Consider the following 25,086-nt stretch of genomic DNA (forward strand, 5'->3'; position numbering starts at 1 on the left):
TAGGTAAATATGTGGTTTAATTGACTTTTGAAAAACCTAGTGACATTCACTTCGGCCATTCGCCTCAGTGAATACCAGTTTTTCAAAAGTCAATAAACACACACATTTACCTCATCAAAAGACAGTAATTGTATAGTATTGGGGATTAATACATAATATGTAGCTAGGTTTAGAAATTTGCCTACTGCAGGAGATAGCCTTCACAGCCAGCCCTTTTCACAGCCACACAGATATTTTTAGAAAAAAATATGTTGTAATATACAAGGTATTCTGGAGGTATTCTGGGAAAGTTACACACAAAATAATTCTCTGACAAAAGTATTATTATGATCTGTTACTACTTATTGTCATCTTCAATTGTTTGAAGGAAATTTCTACTGTTATTTCTATATTATAAATCAAATGTGCTTGCAAGGAAAAGAATGTTTGCAAATTTTTGTTGTTTACCTTTTCTAAAGGCCATCGTATATAAATGTAGCTGCTGGAATGTAAATAAATAACAGGATGATACATAAACGAATACAAAGTTTAAGAATGACATAATTACCTCAGCCAACCTCTTAGCTGTACTGATTGAGGTTGATTTCTGACTCCCATAATCCTCTAGACTCCTGGACATTCTACGATTCTCAGCGATTAGTTCAAACAGTTCAGAATCTGGCATGTTAGCTGCCTGGCTATATAGTACATCTAACCAATAGTCAGCTACTCTGGCAACAGCAGCATAACATGTCTCTAGGGAATCACCCTTTAGAAAGGCCTCAAACACAGATGACTGGAATATCTTGATTAATTGTAACTCACCATTTCTTTTTATTTCAAACCCCTATAAAAAAAGCATTCACATAAGCTGAATTCATTTAAAATAAATTATCAACCTTAAACTACATAGAAATTCATTTCAACGATAGTGAATAATTGTTCTTTATACTATTTCTTCATAATTGTTTCCTTTACAATGCTTAAGCTCAACAAGGCTACCTTGCCTTTATATTGTAAAGGAAAGGGTATGTAGTGAATATATAGGAGACATTTCATAAAATACTAGAAAATCATTAATATATCAAAGGAATATTGCTTTCATTGCAGTTCTTCATCTTGATAGAAGCATCTACAACACTCAAAAACAAAACATTACTTTTACTCAATTATAATTTCATTTCTTAAAGATCATGTGTGCAGGTTTTATTAGAGTTAACACTATTTATGATTGCACTGATTGATTGATTGTTGGTGATTAATACCCCTTTTATCACTATTGACTATATTGTCAAGTGTAGAGAACCACCAAATTTCTGCACAATAACTTTCAATTTCACTATTAAAATTGGAGCCAAGTAGTGTTGACAGGCTTTTGAAACTATTTATGTTAATCAGTCTAAAGAGGGTTATAAGATTGGGGTTATATATTAACAAGTTCTCATCCTTACTTGGTTCATTCGGCACCAGTCCTTTTGTGCCAATTACTGTTTTTCAGGGGTATCATTTGCGCCAAATTTTATTTTCAAAATGTATCAATTGCGCCAATATTCGGAACTCATTTGCGCCAATATACCTGTACATATATCTATCATAAATATTAATGATTACTATATATGTATTCTTATTTTTGCCCCAAAAGGTATCACATGTTAGGAGATATTTCACCATAAAGACGAGTTTCTGAAGAGAATTAAATGACTTAAGCAGCATTAGACAGTCAATGTACAGAGAGAGAATAAAACTTATTGCTTTGCTTAACAAAGATATGCCAACATAGAAAATAGAAGTTTTGCTCTTTATGTTTTAGCCACAAATGTTGATGACACAGAGCTTTGTTCCCACCATGCGCAGTGTTCTCCCCAGGCCGTTTTAGTGTCGCGGTACCGCGACGCTATATATTTTCACCGTGATGCTATAATAATTCCCGCGACGCTATAATTATTTTGAAGATGCTATTTTACTTGTCCTCTATTTTGAACTTTCATCTATTATTGATTATGATCATAAAAATTATATCACCTTTAATTGTAATCCCTTTAAAGTCGGACACTAAAGGCAATTAAGAGATTAAATAGCCAGGTGTTAATTGCCCTCAGGGTGATAACTGTTTGGATGCGAATATCCCAAGCTGACACTCGTGACATGACTAATACCAAGTGATCATAATTGGCTTAAGTTTATGTTTAATGCATTAAAAGCGTCTTATTCATTTACAATCTCTTGTCAAACAATGTTTATTCTCGGACTCATTTTCGTAAATTTTTCTACGGCCGCCATTGCACATTTTTGTGTAAACTACGGATCGGATCCGGACCAGATATGACAAAAATCCGCATTTTCACGATAATGACAACAGACGGACAGTAGACAGAAAAAATATACCAATAGAGAAAACTACGCATTAATAGACTATTTGTTAGATAACTTTGATAAAAATACATACTATTTTGATGTAAAGATAAGAAACAACAGGGACTAATTCATTGAGTGCCATGAAACAATGAATTTCATAAACATGATAAAAAAAATTTTAAATTGATATTTTTTTTGCTACTTTTGCTACTTAATCTTAACTTAATATAATATAAAAAAAAAATAGTTAATTTTGTGTAATAGATATTTAGTTTTGTATATATACAGGTTGCACTATAATGAACCATTCATTCATTTGACTTATGTGTTGGGTAACTGCTGAGGGTAACTGAAAGCACATATTTATTTTTATTTGGCACAATAATTCTGTAACTATAAATGAATAAAGAAAACATAAACTGAAACAACTGTTTTTGTTGTTATAGTTTAATTGTATTCTCAGTTATGAATTGAACAATATAAACTAAAACATATAAAGGAAAAAGAGCATCAACGCGACCCGACAAATGACATTAAAAAAAAAATAGTTATTTTTTTTTACGCAAAATGTGATGCTATCCAAAATTTCTGGGGAGAACACTGATGCGTATGGGCTTTATTATTATTATGAACTATTATTAACTATTTTATGGATTTCATCCTTCAATGTTTGTGTTTTTGGACAATAAAAAGAAGTTAAAAGCTACTACATCCATTAAATTGGGAAGTACCCATGCAGCAGCAGTAATAAAAACATATGTTTCAGAAAAGGAAACATGCGCCGTGTTACACTGCCGGTTCCAAGTCCGAATAAAGGAGTAAGAAAGTAATTTTCTTTTAACTGGCGCAATCGTATGTTTTATTTTTGGCGCAAATGAAACCATCTAATTTTAAAACCTGTGGCGCAAACGTAGCATTTGAGAAAAAAAGTTGTGGCGCAAAAGGACGCATTTTTGGCGCAAACGGATCTCTCCCGTTCATTCCAGGGTTACTTCTTTTATTAATTAATCAATGGTAGCTTCTTGTCCAGAAGCAAACATTAATTGTTTATACAGACAAAGAATGTATAAGTATGATGTTATCAATACACCTAATATGAAATATATCTTGAACAGTCCTAAATAGAAATGTCCCCCTAGTGAAACACATAATTGTGACATCATCAGTATTTGCCATCACTACCACATTAAAAGTAAATGAAAAGTCTTGAGTTGGCTGGTGATACATTTACAACCTTAGGCACTCAAGGTAAACAAATCACCACAAAGCTACAGAGGACCTTCCTTCTTGGAAGATGAGTAGAAAGTTTGAATTAATTTCATAAAATCTATTCTGCGAAAATTGCAGGACTATGTATAAACAAACCTTTAATTCAGCCAAAGATCCATCAAAATTGAACACAGCATATCTTTTCTTCAACTTCTTTCCTTCCTCTTTAGAAGCTGGTAATATCATGGCCTGGTATGGTCCATCCACTTCAAAGAATATAGAATTCTCATCTCTGATGGTGTAGTTCAAAGATGAGGCATCCAAAAGCTCATGGTATTGATCATTAGTGAAATGATCCTGAAAAAAATATAAATTAAAAAGTAAACAAAATGCCATATGATAATTCCTACGTAGGAGAGGGTATAAACAGATGTGGTATACTTGACAATGAGACAACTCTCTCTAAGACACAGAAAATAACACATAGTTTGTCTTTGTTTTTGGCTGAGGTGTTAAAAAATGTTCTTCTGTACAATGAAAACATTTTTTTAACAATTATAAAATTGGTATTTCCTCAAGTGTTATCTTCAACAACAAGTATAATAGAACCACCAAAATGGATCTATGGTCACTGCTTGACCACATAAAAATGTCCATACTTGTGCAATTATTTTATCCTACCAAATCGATATGTTAACTATAGAAATAGAATAAATTCTGATAATTCAATCCTTCAAGACTTAAAAATAATCAGAGATAAACATCAACCAGAAAGCAAATTAAAAATACAATTTCATTCCTAGTTTTATTGTGTTGGTAGTCTTTATTCTTCTTACTGCTTTGCTCAAACAAGAAATTCAGCATTTTCCATAAACAATGCTATTTTCAAACTTTGAAATGTGTGTATTACCTTAACCATGACATTCAGCATAGCACCTGGATAAGACACTGTGACCTTCGACTTTTTAGGATGTGTTGACTTGACAACATAGTTTTCAGGAAAGGTCGCAGGAAGGACACACCATATACCATCTGTGTCAAGTTCTAGAGGTCTCCTGTAAATAATCATAACATAACAATTTATTATCAAAGCAAACTTGTAATTTTTCAGCTTTATTGGGTTGCTTAGATGGTTTTTTATGTGTGACATTTATCCCAAACATACTTGAAATTATTTTAATATCAAATATCATATAATACGACTAAGGGTTTATTACGGTATTTTCTGCTCTTTTTCTATTAAAGTTTTGCTGTTAAATTATTATACCCAATATTTCTCCTCTATCAATGTGCAGGTTGTTTCTACTATATAAAAACATACAAGAAATTTTCTCTCATTTCCTATCAATTCATAAACCATGGTCTAGAAAAATATCTAGAAATATTTGTTGCCACCCAAAACAAAATCAAAACAAAATTGTTTCTATTCCAGCTGTTTAAACCTGTTTTGCTTGCTCATGGGTTTCTAACAGTTCATTCAAGGTAGCCTGCTGACAATAGGTAGAATGTCTGGACCGTTGTAAGTCATATGACAGCATATAAAGCTAGTACCAGAGAATCGAAAGAGTCAGTGTCTATTACCTGGGTCTATGTGAATATTAAACAAATTTAACTCAGTAGTTTCAGAGGAGAAGAACTTTATTCAAGTTAACGGACGACAACGACGGACACCTATTGATTAAAATACTCACTTGCCTTTTTAGGCCCGGTGAGCTTAAAAGGGACTTATTTCGACTATACACTGTGGTATACTCACCCAATCTGTTCCACAATTTCTCTGGCATGTGTAATGATGTTAGCTCCAGTATAACACACAATTCCAGCCATCTCCATGCTGTACCACCTAGCTCTAAAAAATTAGATCAAATTTCATCATTCTACTTGAGAGACTCAATCATTTTCATTTTTTAGACTATAAATACAAATTTAAACTTTTACATTTGTTCTATCTCAAAAAGATTTTCAGTACTACTCCTGGGACAAACTTGGACAACTTTAACATTTTGACATCTTCAGACATACAAAATTTTTACCTTTCCTCATAAAGGTTGTTTTAGTTCAAAACTGATTTACAAAATGTCACAACTAAATTATGGCTGTTATTAAAATCAATTTGAGAATGAAAATTCTTCATTTATTATCATGATTATCATTGTATCACTTAAAATGGTAGTTTTCAAAACAGAAATTTCTATAAGTTTTAATTCAATCCCGTAAAATAAACAGCCATACCCTTTTCTCATCACATAACCATAAAATGAATTCAGGATACATTTGTGAGCCAGCTGTAACGAGTCGTATAACACCACCATGCCGTTTGCTCTCTTAATCTCTGCAGCGTCACCTGACTTTTCTGCTTCAGACAACTTATTTTTCCATACTTTGGTCAACCCTTTAAATTCATAACGTCTGTCTCTGAAGGCTCGGACAGTGTCAACGTAAAATGAATTCTCCTTCTGACAAATGGTGGCTGTTCTTTCCTCCATCCTTGTACTATGTATTTTCTTGTAAGCTTTTCTACAGTACTCTGAAACAAGAATGTGTCCACAGTACACGGATGCCCCACTCACACTATCATTTTCTATGTTTAAAGGACTGTGAAATTGGAATAAATTCTCTAATTTGGCATTAAAATTAGAATGATCTTATCAAAGGGAACATGTATACTAAGTTTCAAGTTGATTGGACTTCTACTTTATCAAAAACTACCTTGACCAAAAACTTTAACCTGAAATTTGCACTATCATTTTCTATGTTCAGTGAACCGTAAAATTGGGGTCAAAACTCTAATTTGGCATTTAAATTAGAAAGATCATATCATAGGGCACATGTATACTAAGTTTCAAGTTGATTGGACTTCAACTTCATCAAAAACTACCTTGACCAAAAACTTTAACCTGAAGCCAAAAACTTTAACCTGAAATTTGCACTATCATTTTCTATGTTCAGTGAACCTTAAAATTGGGGTCAAAACTCTAATTTGGCATTTAAATTAGAAAGATCATATCATAGGGCACATGTATACTAAGTTTCAAGTTGATTGGACTTCAACTTCATCAAAAACTACCTTGACCAAAAACTTTAACCTGAAGCCAAAAACTTTAACCTGAAATTTGCACTATCATTTTCTATGTTCAGTGAACCGTAAAATTGGGGTCAAAACTCTAATTTGGCATTTAAATTAGAAAGATCATATCATAGGGCACATGTATACTAAGTTTCAAGTTGATTGGACTTCAACTTCATCAAAAACTACCTTGACCAAAAACTTTAACCTGAAGCCAAAAACTTTAACCTGAAATTTGCACTATCATTTTCTATCAGTGAACCGTAAAATTGGGGTCAAAACTCTAATTTGGCATTTAAATTAGAAAGATCATATCATAAGGAACATGTGTACTAAGTTTCAAGTTGATTGGACTTCAACTTCATCAAAAACTACCTTGACCAAAAACTTTAACCTGACATGGGACAGACAGACGGACGAACGGACGAACGAACAGACGGACGCACAGACCAGAAAACATAATGCCCCTCTACTATCGTAGGTGGGGCATAAATCGTAGGTGGGGCATAAAAACAAGAATGTGTCCATAGTACACAGATACCCCACTCCCACTATCATTTTCTATGTTCAGTGGACCCTGAAATTGGGGTCAAAACTTTAATTTGGAATTAAAATTAGAAAGATCATATCATAGGGAACATGTGTACTAAGTTTCCAGTTGATGTAACTTTAACTTCATCAAAAACTACCTTGACCAAAAACTTTAACCTGAACTTTGCACTATCATTTTCTATGTTCAGTGAACCATGAAATTGGGGTCAAAACTATAATTTGGCATTAAAATTAGAAAGATCATATCATGGGGAACATGTGTATTAAGTTTCAAGTTGATTGGACTTCAGCTTCATCAAAAACTACCTCGACCAAAAACTTTAACCGGACGGACGAACGGAGGCACAGACGGATGGACGAACGGAGGCACAGACCAGAAAACATAATGCCCCTCTACTATCAAAGGTGGGGCAAAAAAAGAAGTTAAATTGATAAAAATGAAAATATATGATACAACAGATAACATAATATCAATAAGTAACAGACTCAATAATCAACAAGCATCTGATATTCAGTAGTTGATGTGGTTTATACATGTTTCTCATTTCTTTTATATAAATTAGACAGTTGGTTTTCCCGTTTGAATGGTTTTACACTAGTCATTTTTGGGGGTCCTTTATAGCTTGCCCGTTTGGTGTGAGCCAAGGCTCTGTGTTGAAGACTGTACTTTGACCTATAATGGTTTACTTTAACAAATTGTAACTTGGATAGAGAGTTGTCTCATTAGCACACATACCACATCTTCTTATATCTATGAGCTCTTTTGAAAAACTTAAAAAGTTATCATACAACTAAATGACTATTCTGTGATACTATATATAATAGATGTTTCTGTGGGAAATTAGGATTTTCTACAGGATAGCAAATTCAGTTTCATTCAGATTTTTAAAAGATTGCAAAACTTTTCTGATAGACATTGGATCAATTCTTTTGCTGTACCTTGTTTTTCTTGATACTTGTATTAATCTAGTATTTTACCTCACATCTAATCTAATTAGTATAAATCAATTTAGTAACAATGATCCTGGTTTGACAACAATAGACCACTCAAACATTTTACCTGCCAGTCTTTTTTTCTCTATAGTAGCTTGTTCTTCTTTAGTTAGTTTATGGAATGGTCGAGGATCTCCACCAGGCATCTGGGAGGGAAACTTCTCATTTTCTAATTGTTGCTGGATTCTGTTAAACTCACTTCTAGAAGCTGGCACTGTAATTAAAGAGAATACATACAACTAATGTAAACAATTATATTGCTTTGAATATTTTCTTTTTAAACAAGATCCATAAGAGTTGTACCCTACTGTTGATATACTTTTATGGATACTAATTATCATGGATGTGATGGGTATACCTGAAACATGAATATATTTTTTCAATTAGGTACAAAGTTACTATAGACTTGAAAGCAGAATATTGCCAAAACCAAGTCAAGTATCCAAAAAAAATCTTCTAATTTTCAAACTACAAAAAAATGTACTCCAAAAAATAAATTAATTTACAGTACTGCTTTCCATCTTAAAATTCAGGTATTTTTTAATTGTTAAGGTGGTTCCTAACACTACAGGGAGATAACTCGGTAAAACCAGCTAAACGTTTTAATTACATTGTGTTGTTTAGGGAATATTAAGCTTCTCAATGATCAAAATTAGTGTTTGTCAAATTGCTATATAACCAGTGTAATTTTTCTGATAAAATGGTTGGTTCAAATTTTTTGAAATTTTTATATTTTTGTCAAAGGGTTAAAGTCTTCTTCTTCTTTATAATTCAGCACTCCATCAACATACTGATGATAACGTGCCGGGCACTGATTTTACTATGCCGCGCGTGCGTGGGATATAAATTTTATTTACAGTGAATAATACAAAAATAAAAATATAAATTTCAACATAACTTCTTTTTCTTCTGTTTTTGTACTATACATTTTGGTTAAAACTATATACATTGTGGAATTTATTTAAATGTTTAGATGTTTATTGAGAACAGATATTGGAATCTGTTCTCGGAAGCTTTCAAGAGTAGTACATTGAACTGCAGCTACTGGGAGAAGGTTCCATTGCAATATTGTTCTAGGGTAGAATGAGTACTTGTATGAATCTTTAGTGGTTTGTATGGGCCTGAAGGAGTAAATATGTGAATGTTGACGTGTTCTTGTATCAGATTGTGTAAGTAGGTCTGTCGGATATATGGCAACAAGATGATGTATAATTTTGTAGAGGAAAATGATGCGGGTTCTAATTCGCCTTTTCTCAAGTGTTGCCCAATTTAGAGTTTGTAGCATTTCAGTGACTGAGCTGGTGTTATGGTATCTGTTGCAGGTGTACCTTGCTGCTCTGCGCTGGACCATCTCAAGTTGGTGTGTTTGAGATTTGGTGTGCGGGTCCCAGACGCAGCTGCTGTATTCTAGCTTTGGTCTTACAAGTGCAATGTATGGTTTTTCTTTGACTGTTTTTGAGTTGACTTTTAGATTCCTTTTAATAAAGTTCAGCTTTTGTGTGGCTGCAGCTGTGATATTGTTTACATGTTTGTTCCATTTTAAATCAGTTTGTATAGTAATTCCCAGATATTTTGTGGATGTTTCTTTTTGAAGTACATGTTGGTGGAGAGTATAGTCAAAATTTAATGGATTTTTCTTAGTTGTTATCTGAAGGACTGAGCACTTGTCTGGATGGAATGACATGAGCCAGTCCTTCTCCCATTTTGCAGCTGAAAAAAAGTAAATACCTTATCAAAATTTTATGAAAATTAAACGAGCCAAATTAATTTTAGTGAATGTGTTGGGTACCACCTTAAGCAGCCATTAATATCATTCATTTTTTTTTTAAATTAATGCAATCTTCTGTTCACAATCATACATAAATAGTACAGTGTAACCCATGTTATCCGACACAATCAAATTTTTTCTGCAATGATAGGCATATTTTTGGACCATGAAAATGTGTTGGTTAAAGCAGGATGTTGGAATACTCAGGTTTCTGATTAGGCAGGTTACACTGTAATTTCTTTTAAAATAGGCTCCTGGTATTGTGAGAGGAAAGCTGTCAAGATTACTGTAAATTCAATACTTACTACACTCCCCTCTCCACATCCATGGCATTTTTCTCTGACACTTAGCTCCTGGTTTATTGAAATCACAGGCTGCACAAGTTGCTTCATCAACAATGGCTGGAGGCTGGAAATAGAAAACATCTCTACAGTCAAACTTAATAAAATGAACCGAAACCAAGTTTTAGATTATGGTTGTTCTACTTGAAATCATTTTATCCATTGAATTAATACAAACCATAGGCCAAGGTCAGATCATGCAAATCTTACAATGATTCCATAAACCAACATTAGTTGACTTATTTCTCATAGAAACAGAGAAACTGACGTCAACATAATCTATTAAAATGAGGTTAAGATCAGGTAACTCCAATTTCACTCAAATTTACTAATAGGAACTGCAAAACTAAGCGTACAGCAAAAATTTATCATCAGTAACTGACCTTACAGTATATTTTTTTTTATCAATATTTCATAGAAAATGTTAAATTTTAACATTGGTTATCAAATAAAATGAGGTCAAGAACAACTGAGATTTATTCCTTACATCAAATCATCTATTAACAAAAAATGTATTGTCTAGTTCCTCTACCATCTGAAATATCAGGTTTTGTAATAAATTGCTGATGTAGTATGTGCCATCAAATAGGCATACTGAAGGACTGCATCACATACAAGATCAAAATGACGGAGATAAATCAATAATTGTATTACAGATTGAAGCCTGTATAAGTCGTGGCTAACACTTTGGCATCATCAAATCTCTCATTAGGCCTAAATTAAAATATTGTTCGTTTGCCCTTTTCCGACCCTATGTTTTGAAACAGGGTAGGTAGGTAGGTAAAATATTTTATTTTTTTTCCCAAAAAAATAACTTGGCTCGGTATATTATTTGTCATGGGTAGGCAGGTAGGTATACTATTTTATTTTATAGATACAAACTCTGCATAATGTCATTTGTGTCCGTTTTGTTTTTGCAAATAAGTTTTCAGGGACTATTAGTTTTAAAAAAAATATCTCGTAGAATGTGAAGCTAATTCATATGCACAGTACTATTTTGTTTTCAAAATATCAAAATATAGTGCTGTGCCGCATATCTTCAACGTTTATATGCCTGGAACTTTGAAGAGTTTGAACTTGCACTTATATTCTGTACTACGTACCTTGTATGTTCACTTAAGATTTTCTGTAAAAGATAACTTTGTACTGATTAGATCTATGTCCGGGCAGACATACATTACTAGTAGAAAAAGTCCCTAGAGTGTTAAAAACATTGTGTGTGTCTTTGTTTCCAATTAAAATGCTACAAGACTTAAAACTCTGAAAATTGTCACGTATTTTACATCGCCTTTATAAATGATCTGTATGGACAACTTGGCGATTTTACTGCCAGATATTCTCCACTTTACAGGGTTTTGTCACTTCATATCAGATATAAATAATATAGCAGCATCGTTAACATAATCATTTGGATCACAAAAGGCCATCCCTACATAGAATAAAACATCCGTTTACAAATTAGTTTGTACACACGTTGATAATTTTGTATCAAACCAACTTATTTGTAAATGAACCCTGCTCTTATAAAGGTACAGAGTAGCGTACGTGATTTTAGTAAGCGTTCACATGCTGAACATCGATTTCAAACAAATGCTTTGAAACTTCAAATGCAGGTGTTAATGTCAAACGCTCAGGTGATACCAAACGGACTGGACCTTATACGTTAAAGATAAAACCCGAGAATTCCGGATAAAATTGTTTTGAGCGGGAAATACAAATATAAGATTTTTGGTAGGAACGAAAAAATAAATTAAAATAAAATCTTGCTGGTAAATACAAATAAAAGATTTTCAGGCGCAGCGAATTTATAGGGTCGGTCGGTAAAGGGCAAACAATCAATATTTTAATTTAAGCCTTACGTGGTACAGCTTACCTGTAGTCGATTGGTCAGGATAATATTGGGATACATAGCCCCGACATCAAGATGGTAAATAATAGGGTTCTCCAATCTGTTAGGACAGTCTCTTAACATTGACAGACGTTCTACAATATCAGCACACACTTCATCAAAATTTGTCACATATTCCATAGGGATATTTTCTTCCACCTCAATAGCATGCTTCATAGTATTTTCCACTTTGTCTATAAGATTCTGGAAAGCTTCAGGAACCTGTAAAGAGACACTACTGGAGAGGCAATGGTTCTTGTGCTTTTAAATTCATGATAATTTATACTTTCTGTTTTAAATTTTAAACAAGAATGTGTCTCCAGTACATGGATGCCCCATCCAGAACATCATTTTCTATAGTTAATGGACCATGAAAATGGGGGAAAATCTCTTATTTGGCATTAAAATAAGAAAGATCTTATCATAGGAAACATGTCTACTAAGTTTCAAGTTGATTTGACTTCAACTTCATCAAAAACTACCTCGTCCAAAAACTTTAACCTGAAGCGGGACGAACTGAATAACGGACTGACAGACGCAGACCAGAAAACATAATGCCCATAAATGGGACATAAAAACATTATGATATTTAATAACTACTAAACAGAGGCCTGAATTCCCTTGAAAGACAATGTTTACTTATTTTCCTTAATATTATGAGATAAAGTTTTAAAATTTGCTAAAATTGGATTCTTCAGGGGCAATAACCTCAATATGGATTGTCTTATTTTTCTGAAAAATCCATAGGAGATACACTGTCTGATCAACTTTACCCTATGTCAGCTCTAACTGCTTTTGTTTTTTAAAGACCAAAAAACTGCAAAATTTTAACCATGCTTGTTAGTGAATCAAATCCTTTGATACAATTTTCAAACTAGTTTCCTTTTAAAAATTTTAGGTAAGTGCGGTAACATTTAGCTAAGTTGTTTCAGGGATTTTTTTTAAAGTTTATAATAAAGGACAGCAAAGAGACAATTACAATAGATGCCAAGTGAAAGCAATAGTGTGCATGGCCTTTTAGGCAACATTTGCTAAAAAGTAAGGCATGAGAAGCCATATGCTTTCAATTTTGGCCTAAAAATACAGAATGAAACTAAATAATGTGAGAAATTTTACCATTCTAAATCTACAAGGAATATCAGCTCTAAATACTCCTGATTCTAAGGCTTCCACATGACCACCAACATAAGTTTCTGAGTCTAAAACATGTCCATCCTCAGTCAATTTGTTCCACACCTGTTCCTGTTTGTTTGGGTAGACAATGTTGGCATGGTAAGCTTGTACCATTAATAAAGCTTCACACAAAGTTCCCGATCCTTTTCTTAACACCTGTGAAAAATACGATCATTTATAGATCAATATTTACATAATACATATGTGTTTTTATTACTTTACTCTGGATTCATTCATTTTCGTGGATTGAGGAAAACTTTTTGTGGATATTTGATTTCGTGCTTTAGCAATCTCTATATGCAAAGCCTATATGAAATTTGTGATTCCCTGAACCTTTGAATTTGTGGTTAACCTGTACCCACCAAAATTGGTATCCAACGAATAATAATAAATCCATAGTATTATAGAACATAAATGAAGCTGAAACTAAGAGTGAAATTATTTTCATGTTTTAATAAAGACAATTTTTCTTTCAAACGTCTCCAAATTTATAAGAAAAAAGTTATCTTTTTCTTTAGTAGAAATGACTTTTTACAGATTCATCGCCTTATAAAATAACCTATACAGAAACTTCTTCAAAATATTATTCAAAGCTGGTTAATGACATATAACTGAAAAAAACATATCAATGAAACAAGAGTTTTAGTTGTACAGTAGCTCTCATCTCTTCGTGTACTTTTTTGTCATATAGATAATTTTTAAAAACAATTTTAAGGTGAACAGAATAAAAAAGTGCAGACTATTCATGACCCAATACGGTAGTGCTATGAAAGTTTCATATAGTTTTAATGGATTGCTTCATATTACATGCTAAACATTACAAATTTATATCCTGACGAACCTCATCTGGTTCCATAGGGATGATGGTACATAAGGCAAAAATAAATGGATGAACATATTTCATATACAGGTAGTAGGTGGCGACAGCATCAGACACAGAGTAATTAGATAACACCTGAAAATATATATATTGAAATAAGTTTATATTTCTTTTGAGTATGTAATTTATATATAAATCTTTTGTTTGAATTCTTTTATATTTTAATGTTGTCTTTTATCTCATCAAACTATTAAAGAATGATTATTTTAACAAATACATTATATCTATTTTTATCGAAATCATTGCAAACACAAATGTTTTTTTAACCACAAGTTTGACACCAGAGAAAAATTTGGAATGCATTTTAACCTATTTATAAATCTTGTGAAAACCACAAGTAAACTTATTTTGATCTTAATTGGCTGAACGATAAATTGATAAGTCATTTTCGATATATCAGTCAGTTCTCAGAAGTATACACTAAAGTAAATTCAGTAGTGTTCAAACTATTTGCTTGCTGTCAGTTAAAGTCTACATTTAGACTGTTCATTAGTTGTTATTTACATGTTTATATCAGCATCATACTAAATTGATAGAAAAGCTACTAAACAGAACTGTATTGACTGCCAGCAAATTTAACAGTTACTATCCAAAATCATACCTTGGGTTATTTATGTCAAGATTTAAATTTTGGTATTTATCTTTTAACATTCAGTATGTATGAAACTTACCTGAGGTTCTTCACTAGCCATTCTACACATTTCTTCTGGATCCAATTCAACAGGGTCATACCTAAGCTTAGCCTGAAATCATAGACATCCATTTAGAAAGACCAATCCTGGCCAGGTTAATTGATCTTACACAATTTCATCTTATGAAGTTTAAGAGTTTACTTGAAAAAAAATTATGACAAAATGGACAAAAAAAAATAGTTCCTTTGAAGACATTTCACTTTTAAGAACTGTTTAAGAATGCAGGACACATGATTGTGTTGGTACCATTATTTAAGAATTGAATGCTTCTTTTTGTAATTTCATTGGGGTGTAAAAGCGTTGACCGAAGTACATTTTGTATGAAGTGCGGAAGCGCTTCATACTAAAAATGTGTGCACGGTCAACGCTTTTACAACCCTATGAAGTTACAAAAAGAAGCATTCAATACTTATAATTACATTTTTTTGGCAATGATCATGAAAACACAAATTTTATTATTGTTTTATTTAATTCACCTGTGCACTTTATTGTGGGACCACGTGTTATTATGAATAAAAAGTTTTATTGAGCAATGCAATTGCTTACAGAATAACATGTGATGTGCAATTAGCCAATCAGAATAAAGTATCATAATGAAACATACATCTAATGTAATTATTAAGCAATGTACTGTACAACAATATATCCCGTAATTTGGGCAGTAAATACATAAATGTACCATATACTGGTATAAAGAGTATACAACAGTAATCTTACCTTGGCCACTGCTTTTAGATTCTGACTCCCCACTGGTAAATAACTGTCTCTTTTCACCCACCTAAAATATTTACAGCTGTCACAATCATTCATACAGATTTTAAAAAGTTGTCCCAGTTTACAATGTTAGGATGATAATTTATCACAATATAAGAACAAACAATGTTAATTATTTTGATTTTTAAAGAAAACTGAATAAACTATTGCAACTGAATATGTACCAGTCACTCAGAAATCAATATGAGCACAAAACAGTGAGTAAAATCGATATCTTGAAAAAGTAACTCACAAAGTCAAAGAAGTGTTGTTCTAGGTGAAAATTTATATTCTACTGGTGTTGTTATTTTGCTGTCTCAAAAGATGTTTTGCCGCTGAATTTCTTTCAAATTGTATCTTTCATAATAGGGACATATCAACAATGCAGCATCTTCTTTATTTATGAAAATATCAGAGGCATTTGTTACATAAAAAAAAAAACAATAGGCCAAAATGCAACATATGTAAACCATTCTACAATCCAGACCCTCAGTTCTGGTGTTACTTACTTGAAGCAATCCATGTGACTTGAAGGTCTAGATTTATATTCTCCCTGAACATCCTTCTGATAACCTATCTCCTGGAACATATCTATGTCATGCATGGCTGCTCGACCCTCTACAAATGGCCTGGAATACAAATTATACAACTACATGTGTACTGTAAATTCAAAAATTATTGCGTGCATTTATTATTTCGATTTTGTCATTTTAAACAAAAATATGATGTTAACTTTTTGCCATATTGAGAAAAATCCTATCCAATTTATATTAAAAAAAATCAAAATCCGAGTTTAAATTATGGCGATTTTAACCGTCACATTTTTTGCAATAATTTTTGAACTTACAGATTTAAAGTAAATTTTAAACATGTAAATATCATTATTTATAAGTGAGATTGTGAATTCAATCCCAAATGTGGTTTATCCAACTGGTCAAATAGAAATTTTATCCAAATGGGGTTCTAAATCCAACTGGTCAAATCCAATTTATATACAGAATAAATGTGACAAACTGGGTGTAGGGTTTACAAAATTTACTATTCGGTTATTAAAAGTATGAATAACTGTTGTTTTTTGTTTCATTAATTCGATTACATACCAATCAAAGAAATCTCCGTTATATGTGACAAATATATTTGGCTTTACTTCAATAATATGGTCAAAAAATCTTCTAAGAAGTGCCACCTGTAAAGACAAATAAAACAAGAATGCATGGTTGTTGTACTAAGCATACTCCCACTTACAAGCTAAACTATAACTATTCTGCTCAATAGTCCTGTAGAAATGAGTGACTAAAAATGTCAACTTCATTAAATGTATAGAAAAATTTAAAGCATTGGCAAACTGGAAAAGGGTGACTGGCAAATCCTAAGAAGTGCTGACTTCTTTCAACACATCACAATCAAGCTGCGTGTCAAAAATTTCATCATTCTGTGTTGAAGAAAAGTGAGATGAAGATATATGTAGAACAAAACGGGTTGAACACAATATATATATCCTTCTACTTACAAGAGTGAGGGTATTCTTATAATTTTAAGCTGTTGACTTTGTTTGTACTTATCCTTCTAAAATTATGAATCAGTCCCCATACCCAGATTTAATAATAAGATATAAAACAATAATTACCTCATCTGCTTCATTAAATATAATAAATGGGCCTTCAAATTCTGGTCGTGGTGTGTACTCAAAGTCCTCCACATCCTGTGACACAATTTCTCTGTTGGTTATCAGGTACCCCTGTAATATATCAAACATTTTATTACAGAGATCTGCATTTCCTTATACCTAGAAAATTGTTGTTGTCTGAATTAAACATATTTTATCACAGCATGTTAATTTTTTTGTAGGTTTCGAAACAAAAACATAAATGTTTCCTGCTGTTATTTGAGCTATAAGATTTCATTAAATTTATTTTAAAATGGACCTGGGGTTGTCAACTGTAACCTAAGTTTTTGACCTTGAACTTTGACCTAGGAAGTTGTACATACATTATGACACATCCTCTGGTGTTGGTTAATATACATGTCAAGTATAAAGTATGAAATCATAACAGTTCTCTAGATAGAGAGAAGACACAATTTGTTATGGACTGACAGACAGAGGGGTCCTAATTAAAAGTTAAGGATCTCCATGGATCTATCTTTTCTATTCCTTCCTATAACACCTACCTGACCATCTATCATATAAGATATCATCATAACTTGGTCTGTTTGTACATCAGGAAACTTTAATGGTAGTTTTGTTGTCTCTATGTCATATGCAAATACTATAGGATCCTGTGAAAATAAAATGATTCTTCCAAATTTATTTGTTGACATAAATTTCTTCAGCTGTCAGAACTTTTACATGAATAATTGATCTTGTGTAAATATAAACAAAACATTAACAAAAAAAAAAAAAACTCAATAAATTGAAAGTTAAAAAAAATAGTTTATCAAGAAAATTACAAGCCTTACACAAAAGGAAAGAAATATCAACAGCACTGCAATCTTTATTTAGTTGATTTTTAGTTTTTGTGCTTGAAGAAAAATCCCTTGCAACATTTGAGTCCTTCTTTTTGTTTAGCAACTTTAGCTCATATTTTAGTTGTTTACTTATTTGTTTTACATGTTATATATCGATTGTGTGCCTCTTTCTGGAAATTAACTTACAGGTCTATGCATGATATCTTCTCTAAGTTTAATATCTGGTGGTTGATGGCCACGTCCTCTAATGGAATACCAGTGTCCAACAAATATCTTCAAATCTATAGATACTCTGGTATGGTATGGAACATCGTATTCTCTACAAAAATATAATAGTAATACAATATTGTTCTTCCTATCTAAACATTACATTAATGGATATCTACAAAATTGTTTACTTTATATGTACATGAACTAATATCTATAATATTATGTTCATTTAGCCTTTATATTGACCAATATAAAACTGAATATTTATGTTTAATATTGGCTATCTGTCAAATCTACCATATATGTTATAAGCTATTACCTGATATCTATGATATTGTCCATTTGGTCTGTAACTTTTTTGGCCTCTTCATCTTCATCACCAATCAGAAAACTAAAATAATATTGGTAAGATTTTAATAAATAGATTTTTCGCAATAACACAACAAACTATAAAATTTGTACACTTCCATGAACCATGATATTTTGTTAGAACACTTTTTCAAGGCATTTTTTTGTTGATAAGCTTGAAATGACACACTTACATGTCTCTAATGCTCACAAATATCAACATTGTTTCAACGGATGTAGGGCAACCTATAGTAGTTAAATTCTGTGTCATTTGGTCTCTTTGGAAGAGTTGTCTCAACACACATCTTCTTCTTTTTATAGCTCACTAAAAGGTAACTGTCTAAAGGAAGACATACTTCTGTGTGTTTTTGTTCTCATTCCAAAAATTAACAGAAAAACAGCAAAAAACTATTTTAAAAGTATCTTTTTTAACCTTCACCTGTACCAGAGTTAAATCCCGATTTTCGCAACTGGAGGCAAAAACAGGAGCAATTGATTTACCTTGATAGCATGGCTGTGTAGACTTCACTTGACTTTTCCTGTTCTTACCTTGATAGCATGGCTGTGTAGACTTCACTTGACTTTTCCCTTTCTTACCTTGATAGCATGGCTGTGTAGACTTCACTTGACTTTTCCCTTTCTTACCTTGATAGCATGGCTGTGTAGACTTCACTTGACTTTTCCTGTTCTTACCTTGATAGCATGGCTGTGTAGACTTCACTTGACTTTTCCTGTTCTTACCTTGATAACATGGCTGTGTAGACTTCACTTGACTTTTCCCTTTCTTACCTTGATAGCATGGCTGTGTAGACTTCACTTGACTTTTCCTGTTCTTACCTTGATAGCATGGCTTTGTAGACTTCACTTGACTTTTCCCGTTCTTACCTTGATAGCATGGCTGTGTAGACTTCACTTGACTTTTCCTGTTCTTACCTTGATAGCATGGCTGTGTAGACTTCACTTGACTTTTCCCGTTCTTACCTTGATAACATAGCTGTGTAGACTTCACTTGACTTTTCCCGTTCTTACCTTGATAGCATGGCTGTGTAGACTTCACTTGACTTTTCCCTTTCTTACCTTGATAGCACGGCTGTGTAGACTTCACTTGACTTTTCCCGTTCTTACCTTGATAACATGGCTGTGTAGACTTCACTTGACTTTTCCCGTTCTTACCTTGATAACATGGCTGTGTAGACTTCACTTGACTTTTCCCGTTCTTACCTTGATAGCACGGCTGTGTAGACTTCACTTGACTTTTCCTGTTCTTACCTTGATAGCACGGCTGTGTAGACTTCACTTGACTTTTCCTGTTCTTACCTTGATAGCACGGCTGTGTAGACTTCACTTGACTTTTCCTGTTCTTACCTTGATAGCATGACTGTGTAGACTTCACTTGACTTTTCCTGTTCTTACCTTGATAGCATGGCTGTGTAGACTTCACTTGACTTTTCCTTTTCTTACCTTGAAAGCATGGCTGTGTAGACTTCACTTGACTTTTCCCGTTCTTACCTTGATAGCATGGCTGTGTAGACTTCACTTGACTTTTCCCTTTCTTACCTTGATAGCATGGCTGTGTAGACTTCACTTGACTTTTCCCTTTCTTACCTTGATAGCATGGCTGTGTAGACTTCACTTGACTTTTCCCTTTCTTACCTTGATAGCATGGCTGTGTAGACTTCACTTGACTTTTCCCGTTCTTACCTTGATAACATGGCTGTGTAGACTTCACTTGACTTTTCCCGTTCTTACCTTGATAGCATGGCTGTGTAGACTTCACTTGACTTTTCCCTTTCTTACCTTGATAGCATGGCTGTGTAGACTTCACTTGACTTTTCCTGTTCTTACCTTGATAACATGGCTGTGTAGACTTCACTTGACTTTTCCCTTTCTTACCTTGATAGCATGGCTGTGTAGACTTCACTTGACTTTTCCCGTTCTTACCTTGATAGCATGGCTGTGTAGACTTCACTTGACTTTTCCCGTTCTTACCTTGATAGCATGGCTGTGTAGACTTCACTTGACTTTTCCCGTTCTTACCTTGATAACATGGCTGTGTAGACTTCACTTGACTTTTCCCGTTCTTACCTTGATAGCACGGCTGTGTAGACTTCACTTGACTTTTCCCTTTCTTACCTTGATAGCATGGCTGTGTAGACTTCACTTGACTTTTCCCTTTCTTACCTTGATAGCATGGCTGTGTAGACTTCACTTGACTTTTCCCTTTCTTACCTTGATAGCATGGCTGTGTAGACTTCACTTGACTTTTCCCTTTCTTTATTTTTTCTAACAGCAGGTTGGATTTCTCTCTTTACTTTCATCAATTCTTCAGTTGATACGAATGACAACTTAAGATAAGTTCTCTTTAAACCAACTAAATGATTTGGCTACAATATAAAAATTTAAGGTAATGATTTGATTACAATATAAATTATGTCTGTTTTCTTATTCAACTAAATGATTTGGCTACAATATCAAAAACTTCTGCTTATCTAAATTATCTATAGGACTTATCTTAAAATTGTTAAAATTTTATAATCTTCTCTTGAAAATTGTCAATCTTTTCAAAAATTCTTTTCTTTTTTGACTGAATAGTTAAGTGTCAAGAAATTTGAGATTTTACTTTAACAAACATTCCTGTAACTTTTTCTCAGTCATATATGATCGTTTGTCTACCTACCAAGTCCAGATCTTCTTTCTTGACTGTTTCTACTGTGGCTATCTTGCCAACAAATTTTTTTGTCAGATAGGATGAGACTTCTCTCCCACAATTACCTCTTGCAGCCACAAAAAAATAAGGTCTGAATGGAAGGGTGGCCTACAAAAAAGAAAGTCAATGAGGCACAATATTCCGACTCCAAGCTAACCAGCCTTTGATCTTACTCAGAAATTCTGCATGCTTGGTAGAGAATCAGCAAATCGAAATTCTAAATCATTTGTTTTACCAAACTATATAGAGTGTTGAACCCACCACATCTAACACTTAAGGCAAGCATACTACTATGAAACTGATGAGGCGGATAGGATATTACTTAAACAATATCTTTATGACTATGGTGTCTTGCATATACATATATACATTAAAGCGTTTAATCCTGCTGCAAATGTTTGCACGTCCTAAGTTAGGAATCTGATGTACAGTAGTTGTCGTTTGTTTATGTAATTAATACGAGTTTCTAGTTTCTTGTTTTAAAAATTTTTTATATAGATTAGACCGTTGGTTTTCCCGTTTGAATGGTTTTACACTAGTAATTTTGGGGCCCTTTATAGCTTCTCATTCTGTGTGAGCCAAGGCTCCGTGTTGAAGGCCGTACATTGACCTATAATGGTTTACTTTTTTTAAATTGTTATTTGGATGGAGAGTTGTCTCATTGGCACTCACACCACATCTTCCTATATCTATATAAGTTATAATGAGATCATTAGAAACCTGCTGTCTTATTAATTTGGAAACTTCAGACATAACAAAATATAGTAAACAAAATCTAATGTTTATCTTACATATCTATTTGTAATCTTTGTATTTTTCACAAGCTTTAATGACTCATCTTTTGTTTGCCTTTCTCCTTTACATCATGAAGTTCCTTTACATCATGAAGTTCCTTGAGTCCACATCTCCTTAACTAATAACTACTACTATATATTAAGTTCTAATAATTGAATGTCACCTATTTAAAAATAGAAATATACATTTCAAAGGTAGAGAATCCAAAGTTCATTTTACCTTAAATCTGCCCCCATCATCTTCTAAGAAGTAATAGTCAACAGCACTTATCAACTGTTTATTCTCATCCAAGATATCAGCCTGAAAATAAAACATCAGTTCTATATACATGGCAGTGGTAATTGTCATTTCTCACTATGATAAAAAAAAAAAATACTGGATTTTATTTAGACAGTCTTTCCCTTACCTCCTGAATTACAGTCTGTGTATTTTTATAATAAGATAAGATAATCTTTTCAATGCAAACATTTAAACCTGCTGCATTTGTTTGCACCTGTCCTTAGTCAGGAACCTCATGTTCAGTCCAATTTAAATGGTTTCATACTTGTCATTTTTTGGGGCTATCTATACATTTGTAGCTTGCCGTTTGGTGTGAGCCAAGGCTTAGTCAGTAACTTAGTGTTAGAAGACATACTTTGAGCTATAATGGTTTACTTTTACAAATTGTGACTTGGATGGAGAGTTGTTTTATTGTGATTCAATATCACACCTGGGGAACTGATTCAAACATGATTTGTTAAACTTCTTATAACACTATGCTCTAGTAAATTTCACCAAAAAAAAATGTATTCTTTGAACCTCTTCTTCTTTTGAATATTTGATTTAAATTTTGATTATGTTCCTAATACCTTAAACTTGAGACAAGAAAACTATGTGACATAAAAAGTTACCGGGTGCATGTTGATAAGCCATCCCACACGTTCTTTAGGATCTTTGTAGCGTTCATATCCAAATTTTTTGTCAAGAGAATCATTCTGTTGGGATCTCAGTAATCTTTTGTCCGATTCTTGACTGTAATAAAAAAAAAGTTCAAAGTTAAGAAATAAAGTACATTACTCAGTCAAATCAAACATCACAAGTAACAAGAAACATGTACTTTTTTTTACAATACTCCACATTGACTAATGAAACATATTTATTTGTAAGTTGTTACAAGTACAATAAAATTGAGAATGGAAATTGGGAAAAAGAGAAAACAAGAAGTTGATTATAGTTGTCTAATATACTCATCCAAGGGAGATATGAAAATTTGTTCACCAAAGATATTCAAATTTCTAGAGAGCATCTGCAGATTGACTGTGTACATGTAGACAAAAGTATCAATAAAAACAAAAATTTTGTTAAAATACTTTCATGGAAAGCTAGCTTTCCGTAATTACCAGGACTCCAACTTAGGCATTTGTATTTTTCTTATCCTTCATGCAGATCTGAAGACTTGCACATGCACTGAACCAAAAGATTCCTATTGCTCTCTGCCATATTTACTTTTTTCAGCACAAATCAGGTCATTGCCAGGTCTTTTTTTTCATAAATCAAACACACTACATAAATTCAGTGTTTATTTTGAAGATGTATCTTATTAACTTCATGTATATCTTGTATATAATTCCACAAATTTTAGTTTGAATCCATACTGAATTATAGAAAAATGGGTTTGAACCAAACTCCAAACATTCCAAGATTGACTGATTCTGTTACTTTCAATTAAAAGAAATATAATCAATGAATATTTTTTTTATTTTGTTAATATAGAGTTTTGTAAACAAAATGTATGTCAATTAATTTAATCAGCTAATTATTCCATGGGTAGTCAGTGGATTGTAACAGGGTACGTCAAGAGAAGCTTGGAATCTTGATGGTTTATGTAACAAGCAATATTTGATGAATAACACTGAATAAAATTATTATGTAGTTAAAAAAAAAAGATTGACTGATTCTGTAATGAGGGATACATGAACCTAAATTGCACCCATGCTAACAACAGGTTGGGCACAAGTCAGAAAAAGTGTGGTATTCCCTGTTTTCAGTGAACATCCCAGTTATCTGGTGTTAGAAAAACCCTATTTACATTGACTTTCTTTCTTTATTTCAATTTATGGCATAAAATTTACAAAAGGACATATTTTTAATTGCTATCATAAAACATTTATATCACATAAGGCCAAATAAAAATATATGTGTGGTTCCAGTAACCCGACCGACCCTAGTTAAAACCCCCCGACCCTAGAACTTTTTTTTCATTTCTTAAAAATAAATTTTCAAACGATCAAATTTTGAGGATTGTGAATTAAAACAATTAAATTCATAGATTTCTGTCATCTGAATTTCCATCACAAGTATCTGTTATGGCTAAAATGCAAGAATTCATAACAGAATGCAACAAAATTAACTAAAAATGTATCATGGCTGTTTATTTTACAACCACACACATGTAAAAATGTTGGACTTCCGGTTGGGGCGTGTATAATAAGGGAAACAATTTCGGTAAACACACGATTCTTTTCTGGATTTTGACATTAAAAAAAAAAAAAAAAAAAAAATTGCCGACCTACCGACCCTATTTTTTAAAAGTATGTAACTGGAACCACACATATATTTTTATTTGGCCTAAAGAAGGTGTATTTCATACCATAAATTAAATAGCAAAAAAGAAGTTCCTGTATATTGTGCTTTATAACACTAGGCCAAAATTAAAAATATGTTTGTTTCCCCTCCCCCACCCGTGTCAAAAATAAGCCCCCAGGTCAAAAAATTTTTTTTCTCGAAAATAATTTGTTTCCATTTTTCATGTTTTTGGAAGGTGCTTAAAACCAAATGTACATGAATTAATAATCTAAATGAATACACTCAAATTGAGCACAAACAACTGATAAGTGGCCTTGATTGGATAAGTCAAACCATTCATGTAAC

The 25,086-nt window shown here is 32.7% G+C and overlaps 1 protein-coding gene across 5 annotated transcripts in view; it reads right to left on the minus strand.

The window, feature by feature from the left end:
* The window catches only part of LOC143078980 (DNA polymerase epsilon catalytic subunit A-like), an 80,636-nt gene that overhangs the window by 45,574 nt on the left and 9,976 nt on the right, over nt 1–25,086 (minus strand). For 3 of the 5 annotated variants that reach the window (XM_076254060.1, XM_076254061.1, XM_076254062.1), the window contains exons 2-23: nt 23,067–23,187; nt 22,396–22,476; nt 21,352–21,489; nt 20,904–21,058; nt 18,646–18,717; nt 18,303–18,435; nt 17,820–17,927; nt 17,278–17,388; nt 16,751–16,836; nt 16,160–16,279; nt 15,615–15,675; nt 14,877–14,948; nt 14,167–14,280; nt 13,269–13,481; nt 12,138–12,374; nt 10,229–10,331; nt 8,223–8,369; nt 5,776–6,070; nt 5,300–5,392; nt 4,454–4,598; nt 3,700–3,900; nt 548–826 (exon numbers count right to left, since the gene is read on the minus strand). In XM_076254060.1, coding sequence (XP_076110175.1) covers nt 548–826; nt 3,700–3,900; nt 4,454–4,598; nt 5,300–5,392; nt 5,776–6,070; nt 8,223–8,369; nt 10,229–10,331; nt 12,138–12,374; nt 13,269–13,481; nt 14,167–14,280; nt 14,877–14,948; nt 15,615–15,675; nt 16,160–16,279; nt 16,751–16,836; nt 17,278–17,388; nt 17,820–17,927; nt 18,303–18,435; nt 18,646–18,717; nt 20,904–21,058; nt 21,352–21,489; nt 22,396–22,476; nt 23,067–23,187 — 3,085 coding nt within the window. Of the gene's footprint in view, nt 1–547; nt 827–3,699; nt 3,901–4,453; nt 4,599–5,299; nt 5,393–5,775; nt 6,071–8,222; nt 8,370–10,228; nt 10,332–12,137; nt 12,375–13,268; nt 13,482–14,166; nt 14,281–14,876; nt 14,949–15,614; nt 15,676–16,159; nt 16,280–16,750; nt 16,837–17,277; nt 17,389–17,819; nt 17,928–18,302; nt 18,436–18,645; nt 18,718–19,175; nt 19,209–19,415; nt 19,456–20,903; nt 21,059–21,351; nt 21,490–22,395; nt 22,477–23,066; nt 23,188–25,086 lie in introns of those variants that run through there. The other 2 variants (XM_076254063.1, XM_076254065.1) reach the window with 2 other exon arrangements.

The sequence above is a fragment of the Mytilus galloprovincialis genome, chromosome 6, assembly GCF_965363235.1.
Source record: "Mytilus galloprovincialis chromosome 6, xbMytGall1.hap1.1, whole genome shotgun sequence".
In the NCBI taxonomy this organism is placed as follows: domain Eukaryota; kingdom Metazoa; phylum Mollusca; class Bivalvia; order Mytilida; family Mytilidae; genus Mytilus; species Mytilus galloprovincialis.